The sequence below is a fragment of the Salmo trutta genome, chromosome 8, assembly GCF_901001165.1.
Source record: "Salmo trutta chromosome 8, fSalTru1.1, whole genome shotgun sequence".
Classification (NCBI taxonomy): Eukaryota; Metazoa; Chordata; class Actinopteri; order Salmoniformes; family Salmonidae; genus Salmo; species Salmo trutta.
In genome coordinates this window covers 12,366,738-12,376,506 of record NC_042964.1, presented here as the reverse complement: position 1 = coordinate 12,376,506, position 9,769 = coordinate 12,366,738, and the positions used below count along the sequence as shown (strand labels likewise).

General features: G+C 41.5%; 1 protein-coding gene across 1 annotated transcript; it reads left to right on the top strand.

Annotated features, from left to right (window-relative positions):
- On the top strand, positions 1 to 7,180 carry LOC115198232 (mucin-17). The gene is made up of 12 exons (XM_029760015.1): positions 1 to 179; positions 2,259 to 2,330; positions 2,499 to 2,618; positions 2,960 to 3,076; positions 3,447 to 3,512; positions 3,639 to 3,659; positions 3,763 to 3,807; positions 4,426 to 4,467; positions 4,747 to 4,848; positions 4,957 to 4,981; positions 5,385 to 5,467; positions 6,351 to 7,180. The coding sequence occupies exons 1-12, from the start codon at positions 116 to 118 to the stop codon at positions 6,362 to 6,364; spliced, it is 771 nt and encodes a 256-aa protein (XP_029615875.1). The 5' UTR covers positions 1 to 115; the 3' UTR covers positions 6,365 to 7,180.
- Positions 7,181 to 9,769: the final 2,589 nt, after the last annotated feature.

Sequence of the window (9,769 nt, the reverse complement as noted above, 5' to 3'; positions counted from 1 at the left end):
TAAGCAGCTATGGGCCAGAATATGAACACCTTTTCCACTGGTTGATAGCAGTGGCTCACACAGCTCTGAAGAACCCTGAGAAGCAGCCTGGAGGGGAACGCTCAGTAGAACCACCATGGAGACCGTTAGGATAGCCCTACTCGTCATCCTTCTAACCTCGCTCCAGCTCCTCACAACAGGTAAGCCTACAGGGATATTTAGACCTGCTTTTGGCAGTCCAAAATGACTTCTAAGTGGATTGGATAGGAGAGTGCACATGGTGACAAAGGATTGTTGTCTCACAGACAGAAATGTTGAATTCAATTAATAATGGGTTTTAAAAGTTGCACAGTTACAAAGTGTTTAACACTGTTGGACAGATACGAGTTTTAGTCAGGCAAAATGGATGCTTGAAAAAAATAGGCAAAAAGACTTGCCAGTAGTTGCATTGTATAGTGTTTTATGTTGTCTTGATGAGTAGAATAATTGTATTTACTTATTGTCTTAATCAGACTTGTTTTGCAAATAAAAAAATCTTGCATATGGACATTTGGGTCATTAAATATCTTATATAATAACACACGAAACACGACTGCCGATCACAATCAACATATCCAGAACAGTATGTTTGTGAGTTGTTCTAAGAGAGGCTCACACTTTGAACATTTTTCCGGGGACGTCCAATGATGCCTATGTGCATTTTTCCGTTGGTACGAGCCTGAGATAAGAGCAGCATTGTTTTTTGTTGTTGTCGATTGGAATCTTGTGTAGTGTCCCCCCCCAAAAAACGGTATATTATCCTTATCAGCCACATGTGGAGGAAGGTACAGCCTCAACCCTTAATAAGGTGCTATGAATGTTAATAACGTAGCATAACACTTCGGGTTAAGGTGTGTCAAGTGTTACCAGGATAACTCAGAGACCTCCCCACGGTACAAGTCGCCCAAGGGAGGCATATGGACATGAAGGTTGACAGGGAGATGCACCAAAGCTGTTGGCAGGACATTGAAACGTCCCTGTTTTACTAAAAATCAATTGTAAGACCAGATGCACACACAAAATAGTCTTTATTAGGTGTGTGTGAGGAACACTGTTCAGCAGATTGTGTGCTTTACACATACACTGAGTGTATAAAACATTAAGAACACCTGCTCTTTCCATGACAGACTGACCAGGTGAAAGCTATGATCCCTTATTGATGTCACTTGTTAAATCCACTTCAATCAGTGTAGATTAAGGAGAAGTGACAAGTTAAAGAAGGATTTTTAAGCTTAGAGACAATTGAGACATGGATTGTGTATGTGTGCCATTCAGAGGGTGAATGGGCAAGACTACATTTTTAAGTGCCTTTGAACAGGGTATGGTGGTTGGTGCCAGGCGCACCGGTTTGTGTCAAGAACTGTAACACTGCTGGGTTTTTCACACTCAAGACTGGTCCACCACCCAAAGGACATCCAACCAACTTGACACAACTCTGGGAAACGTTGGAGTCAACATGGGCCAGCATCCCTCTGGAACGCTTTCGACATCTTGTAGAGTTCATGCCCCGACGAATTAAGGCTGTTCTGATGGAAAAGGGGGGTTGCAACTCAATATTAGGAAGGTATGCTTAAAATGTTTCGTACTCTCCGTTTATATTTCATGTCTCTGCAAGTTCAGTGAATTTATGCAACAAATTCACTTAAGATTAGCCATTATTGGCAATCTTTCCATGAGACATATTGCATCGGACAACACGGATAATAAGACAGAACATATAGGAATAAAAAACATTGTTTGGCGTCCAGGCCGAGACAAATGAATGTGGTTACTTGGGCTTGTGGAAAAAATAAAGAGGGAGTCTCCTGATTTGTTGTTTTGCTTCGAGCATGGGCACAGATCCAGGACCTGCTCTGCCCAGAAAGGTGATTGGAGCTGTAGATAGCCAGTGAGAACCAAACTGCTCCTTCTCTTACAGAGGGTGAGAGATCATTGTCCTGACCGTTTCGAAGTGAAATGATCCAATCGGCAGCAAATCTCCTTCCTGCATGAATGTAAACATCTGCAGGAAACACCCAAGTAAAGCCCTAGTGGCTACAGTGCAAGCCTCTATGGAGTGGACAGAGACATTTCCCCCCCCCCCCCCTTGCAAATATGTCCCACCATAATATATACAAAACTAAATTGATAAAGGGTTCTCTTAGCAGGAAGTATCTGCCTACAATATATTATATTACATCTAAAAACTAAACTCACTGAATTATTTAATTGTTTTTGTCTGCCTCTCGTCTGTTGTTCAGATGCTCATGATGTTTCCACACTAAAACCAGCACAACAATCAACAACAGGCAAACGACCAGATGCATATTCGGGTAGGTATATTATAAAACATTTGAGTTACTGAGGTAATATTTCAAGAGACAGGGATAGTCATTTGAAAAAATCTCAGGGATTCCTGATTTTCTTTTTTATTACAAACAAAAAATGAACACTCAAAAGGCTGGTTGCATTTTAAAGTCTGAAAGATTTTCGCATCACAGATGTTTATCCTGCTGCTAAGTCTGTCGTCACAGAAACTACGACACCCGTCATGACTGTTCCTCTTTCCACTGTAAACAACCCTGGTGCAAATGCTCCTGCAACCAGTGTGACCCCAACCAGTAAGTCAAATAAAAACTTTTCAAAACATGGTCTAATGTTACAATGTCCTAATGTTCTAGTTCAAATAAGTGTCAGAACATTAGGACATTGTAACATTAGAAAGTGTTCAATCTTTAGAGATAGGTACAGTATGCTGGTTTAGAAACTCTGCTCTTAACACAGCATCATAAAATGCATCATTCCGGCTGTATTCCTGTATTTTGAACGTGATATATCTTGTAAACTTGATTGCTGACATGCAAAACATTTTTGGAACTATATCAATAATGGACTAATGAAACAAATACCAAAATATTGTTTTGTGGTGGGATTTTCCTTTAAGACTGATTTTGCATTCCAGAGACAGAGGAGACTTCTACCTCAGCGCCTGCTACATCAACAGTAACAGAAAATACAAAGATTTCATCCTCACCCCAAGTCACAGTGAAGTCCACATCTCCATATACTAAGGATAATGGTGAGACTTCATAGACATTTCATTTAAATTGGCTATTGAAATGTAATCTGTCTTCTCTGTGAACTTAATTTTTATGACAGAGGTCCTACATCATACAATAGGTCTGATGTGCTCACGTGATTGTGCAATGAGCTCTACAGATGTAAAACCAGATCATAAGAGCCAGGGTTCGAACATGTATACAGCATCTCGGAGTGCTGATTTAGGATCAGTCTTGTCTTTCAGGTCACACTGAATAAGATTACATGGACAGGGAGGACCTGATCCTACTGTAGATCAGCACTCCTACTCTGAGAAGCTTAATACTGCCCCAGATCTTTTAAAATGTTAGACATTTTCTGAACGAGTGCATTCTACCTCGTTCGCACAGGAACACAAGGGACCCAGGCCCCAACAACTGTTACCAAGAGTGACCCACTAAACAAAATGCTCTCAGGTAGGAGATGATTTATTTACCCTCTCTCAAATCACAATAGAGAGAGGCTAGAGGATAGCAAGTACTGCATTGGGTTAACGATACCATGACCCCATAACAATGTTTTGACATGAATGTTGTCTTCAGGTTCAGAGGATGAAAATACAGGTATGTCTAAAGCACCATCACTGTCCCTCAGTTCACTATTTTGTCCACTACCTGTGTAGGAAAACACGATGGTATAATGATAAAAATGACAATGTTTTTCCAGGTCAAGATAGAGTCAAGGACAGTAAGAATACGGGTCAAGATGCTGGTACGTCCTCTGCTACCATCATCTGTATAGGAATAAACTCACATTGTCACGAATGGTACTTCATTTTCCTTGCACTGAAAAACACATGGTCCGCAAAATAACCAGAACATTTTAAATGGACACATTATCCAGATGACAAGTTACCAACACCATATATACAAAAGTATGTGGACACTTTAAAATGAGTGGATTCGGCTATTTCAGCGACACCCGTTGCTGACAGGAGTATAAAATCGAGCACATCGCCATGCAATCTCCATAGACAAACATTGGCAGTAGAACGGCCTTACCTGAAGAGCTCAGTGACTTTCAATGTGGCACCATCATAGGATACCACCTTTCCAACAAGTCAGTTTGTCAAATTTCTGCCCTGCTAGAGCTGCCCCGGTCAACTGTAAGTGCTGTTATTGTGAAGCAGCAAAGGGGGGACCAACTCCATATCAATGCCCATGATTTTGGAATGAGATGTTCGACGAGCAGGTGTCCACATACTTTTGGTCATGTAGTGTATTATGCAACTAGCATCTCCTTCTCGTGGTCATCGAAAGGTCAAAGTTACAGCATAAATCACACTGCAGAGTATATGGAGTTTTACGTTATGTTATTGTTTTCTACCAGGTCAAAAGGCTGGAGGTGAAGAGACGGAAACTCCTAAATCAGGTAATGTAGCATCTTTATGGACCCATTTACCTCAGCATCTATGTTCTACCACACCCACCAGAGGGTGCACACACTTCACATTTGACTGGGTTGTGTGTGTGTGTGTGTGTGTGTGTGTGCAAAGTCAATAGTCAAGCCATGTTTGATTACAAATCATCATAAATTGCCTACAGTTCACATTGTCCCAACAATAGTACTAATCCAACTTCTCATAGGATGTGAAAAACAACAGTTTTGTCTGCCACACTAAAGAAAGATATACCTCCTCTTTGTCTTCAGATAAGAACCTGCTGTGGATTCTTTTGCCAGTCCTGGCAGTTGTGGGGGCTGCTGTCGTGTTCCTTCTGAAAAGTAAATGCATGAAGGACCACGATCACACAGGTACTACTCAATGACTGAAACAGCTGTGACTCTACACAGCATTATGTCTACATACTCATTACAAACTAAATATCACTCATTATTCCATTTTTTTTTGTCCCTGAACAGAGATAACTGATAATGGAACAGAAAAGTAAGTATAGTCGTTGGACTGTACCTAAAAATACCATTTAGACAAGACCCCATTTGAACAGTTTAATTATAAACTGGGTGGTTCAGGCCCTGAATGCTGATTGGCTGAAAGCCGTGGTATATCACGTGTATGACAGAACATGTATTTTTACCGTTCTAATTACCTTGGTAACCAGTTTATAATAGCAACAAGGCACCTCTGGGGTTTGTGGTATATTGCTAATATACCACGGCTAAGGGCTGTATCCAGGCACTCCACGTTGCGTCGTGCTTAAGAACTGCCCTTAGCCGTGGTATATTGGCCATATACCACACCCCCTCAGGCCTTATTGTTTAAATATACTGTGATCTCGTCAAAAAAGACTATTTTACCACCAATATGCCGTGCTGTCTCCTCTTTGCAGTGCCTCTTTCCAGAGCAGGCCGGACAACGCCAAAGACGGTGTCATGCTTCTCGGGGTGAAGTCTTCAGGCGGTGAAGACAATGGTACATTTAAACTGTTTACTTACTAGCAGGTTAGTATCGTCAAACGGTGAGGCGCTGTTATACTGTATACTTCCAGCAACTCTGGTGAATGCATAACCAGGCTCTCGCACTCATTTCCACCATCCCTCTACAAACTATGTTTCATCAGGCGTGGACCTGCAATTATTTCAGGGAAGCCTGGAGCTTTTAATATCTCATTGTGCACATTTAGTGAACGAGCCTGGGCTGCAGAGAACAGGGGAAGGTGTTTCCTGTGATTTCTCGTCCCCACCCTTGAAAGACCAGCAGAGGATGAGAGATGGGGACTTCCTCACACAAACACAGATTATTTTGGACGGGACCTATTGTGTGGCTCCCTGGGCCGGCAAATGTCAATGTGCCCTGAGCAGACCCTGTGTGTAGTTTGCACCTCAGGCATATATAGGCCTACCTCCCCAAATGGGAATTAGGCATAACAATCCCTACCTTCCTCCCTTTTCACTGTAATCAGAGCCTCTATCTGTTTGCTGGTAAACTCTGATATCTGGACAATAATACAACATTGAACTCTACTGTTCTGTTGAGCAACCATGAAGCAAACGCACCAGGGGTGAGTTCAGCAGGACGCAACGTTATGGAACATTCAGATAGAAATGTACTATGCAGAACAAGGATGCCTCTGTCATTTAAATTAAGGAATCACGTTGTCTCTATTCCTGGCATTTCTATCTACAATGTTTGACAACCTTTGGCTACTGATCGTGGCCCTGGATATTCCTATTCTAATGCGAGGGATGTCGTAATATAACGGTCTCATTTATATAACCACACCTGTCAAATTAGATCCTGGGTTAGGGTTTTATAATACATAACTAGTTTGTTAATTTTGAACTCTCCATTTCAGCTGCTGCAAGATAAAAGGGAGGGCATCCCATTCTAAATGAGGCCATCCCATTCGAAATGACCAATGGATGAGGACGAGCACTTACAACCCAAAAAATGGTCCAGATCCCTTCACCTTCAACGATCTAAACTGTATGGACTATCAAATATGGCGTCACAGAATCCCAAAAGTTACTAAAGTGGGAACATTTGTATATGGTTTGTGAGTATTGTAGGATATGCGGCTCTTAACTGAACACATGTCTGTTAGAAGATATAGCATTTTTTATTATGTACGTCATTGTTTTGTGTATTCCAATTTTGATGGTAATTTAGTCAAGAAGGAATTGTGATTTTAACTTAATCAAGACCAACATCCAGACATTTTAGTCAGGAAAATGATGCTGGATTCTGAATTAATATGAATAAATTAACCTAAATTGTCATTGTCTGAGTGTAAGATGATTGTTTGTCTCACCCCTGTATTCAAGATACTGGTTTTGATTTGATTAAATGTACTGAACCTGAATTCAACACACAATTCCTCGATTTAAACCAGTTAGTGACCAGTACACATGGTTAACAATGCTTTATGCTTTAAATCTGTTTAAAATAATTATTTAGTTTTCAGTGTAAATGCCAGGATTGTAAAGATGAGCTCTTTTACCAGTAAGTTTCCTGCTTTTGAACAAGTTATTTTGTATATTAGCTGTTCTTGTCAGAAAACTTTTGTCAAATGTTTCCCAAGGAGGGTTGGGTTTGTTAAAATCACAGATGTATGTTTTATAAAATTTGTGGTGAAAGCAAATAAACTAAATGTGTTTCTTTTTTGTAAAGGAGCAATCCATAAGATTTCCCTCTGGTCAATGTTTATTTGAATTTCTCAAATACAGAACAGCGCTGTTTGACTGATCGGCATTGGTTGAATATTTGTTGTTTTGCACCCGTCCGTACATGCTAATGAAACTTTGGCGCCAGGAATACAATGCATAAGTTAATGTTGATTTTGGATGTTGACTACACCTGGCTACACACTGTATCTGATTGATTTGAATGTGTTGAGTTATATAATGCACCATTGGTTCTTACCGGTATGCAAATAAGCAGACCTTATAAGCGTGTCGTATTCCCAAATAGTAGACACGTTTTTAATAGACAGCAAAGTCCAGGCCCAGCTGCTCCCATCACTCCTGGAGGGTTAGTTCCAACCAGGTTGTCTTTCTTTGCTGCCAAACTGCACTGATTATCAGATCTCACAATGCTTTGTCTGAGTAACCATTTGAATAGGCTATATTATAACACAGGCCTAGTAATCTTCTGAGATGCGCAGCAAGTAGAGCCTACTTGATTCGCTACCTGTAAAGTGTCTACTTCTTTATCAAAGGAAACAGCATGGCTAATGTAGCCTGGTAACCTTTCAGAACTGCACAGCCGAAGAATAGCACACCAAAGAGGGTATTGTCCCTTTACGAGACATTACCCTCACTGGGGCGAACAAGGAGGAAGCGGTGATGAGGGTGGTGAAGAGTTCTGCTAGTGCAACTGGTGATGATGAGGAAGGAGCTTCTGCGATATGTAGGTCTTCACAAAGGTACGCATAGAGTTGTTGTCCTTCCAGATACTCAACCTCTCAGTGCAGGCCCTGATAGAAAGGGTGGACAGACTCCAAGGAATACTCTCTTATTGGGCAGGTGGAACATAAGAGACTATTCGGATGTACTCCAGTTCTCTGAGAATGCTGACTAGGAACACTATGACACACCAGCCAGACCAACAATCACACTGACTCCTCAACAAAAAAGACCATGATACAGCGTTAATATGTATTATAACATGCAAAGATATGGGCCAGAAAATGACCCCAGAGGACACCTCATAGACTACTATAACTCCCTACCCATGGAGCTTAGCTACTCATTGCCATTTGTTAATTAGGATCCCCATTAGGTTTTGCAGTAGCTACTCTTCCTGGGGTCCACAAAACATGAAAAGTAACAAAACACATTTTAAATACAACGATATGCAATACAACTAAAAAAGGAATACAAACAATACAACTGAAAAAGTATGTGTGTTAGAGTGTCTGTGTGTGTATGTGTGTGTGTGTCCCCTCACAGTCCCCGCTGTTCCATGAGTTGTTTAATCAATTTTTTAAAAGGTAATTTCGCTGTTTGCTTGAGAAATTGGAGATGGGAGTGCCATGCGATCATGGCTCTGTATAAAACTGTGTGCCGTGAATTCGTTTTGGACTTGGGGACTGTGAAGAGACCCCTGGTGGCATGTCTTGTGGGGAATGTACAGGTGTTTGAGCTGAATGTTATTCGATTATGCAAACAATCTGGAATTTGTCACAGTAATATTTATCTTAAAAACTAGAAGAGAGGCAGTTAATCTCTTGTCAACCCTCAACCATCTCAACATGAAACTGGGTCACTTCCATTACTTTGGCTGCATGTTTGGGGTCATTGTCCTCTTGGAATGTAAATCTTCGGCCCAGTCTAAGGTTGTTTGCACTCTGAAGCAGGTTTTCATCAAGGATTTGCCTGTATTTGGGTCCATTCATTGTTCCCTCTGTCCTTACCAGTCTCCCAGTCCCTGCCACTGAAAAGCATCCCCACAGTATGATGCTGCCACCACCATGCTTCACGGTAGGGATGTGTTGGATGGGTGATGAGCTGTGCCTGGTTTTCTCCAGACATTGCGCTTTGCATTCACGACAAAGAGCACAATTTTTGTCTCATTAGACCACATAATCTTTTGACTGGTGCTCTCACAGTCTTTCACGTGCCTTTTTGCAAACTCCAGGCGTACTGTCATATGCCTTTTTCTCAGGAGTGGCTTCCATCTGGCCACCCTCCCATAAAGCACAGATTGGTGAAGTGCTGTAGAGACTGTTGTCCTTCTGGTAGGTTCTCCCATCTCAGCCAAGGAACTCTGTAGTTCTCTCAGAGTGGTCATTGGTTTCTTGATCACCTCCCTGACCAAGGTCCTTCTTGTCCGGTTGCTCAAATTGGTTGGATGGTTGGATGGCCAGCTCTAGGCATAGTCTGGGTAGTTCCATATTTTTTCAATTTCCCAATGATGTGCTCTTGGAAAATGTCAACACTATAGAAATTGTTTTATACCCTTCCCTAGATATATGCCTCATCACAATTCTATCTCGGGGATCTACAGACAGTCCTTGGACTTCTTCCATTTAAGAATGATGGAGGCCACTGTGTTCTTGGGGATCTTCAATGCTGCTGCAGAAATGTTTTGGTACCCTTCCCAAGATCTATGTCTCGACACAATCCTGTCTGGGAGCTCTAAGGACAATTCCTTCAACCTCATGGCTTGGTTTCTGTTCTGACATGCACTGTCAACTGTGGGACTTTATATGGACAGGTGTGTTTCTTTCTAAATCATGTCCAAACAATTGAATTGGCCAGTGGTGGACTCCAA

What these genes read in the sequence shown, in the direction of transcription:
- LOC115198232 (XM_029760015.1), top strand. Translation starts at nt 116, where the DNA reads ATGGAGACCGTTAGGATAGCCCTACTCGTCATCCTTCTAACCTCGCTC. An exon ending in GAATACGGGTCAAGATGCTG is followed by an intron (nt 3,808 to 4,425) that starts GTACGTCCTCTG and finishes GTTTTCTACCAG; the next exon opens with GTCAAAAGGCTGGAGGTGAA. An exon ending in GAAGGACCACGATCACACAG is followed by an intron (nt 4,849 to 4,956) that starts GTACTACTCAAT and finishes GTCCCTGAACAG; the next exon opens with AGATAACTGATAATGGAACA.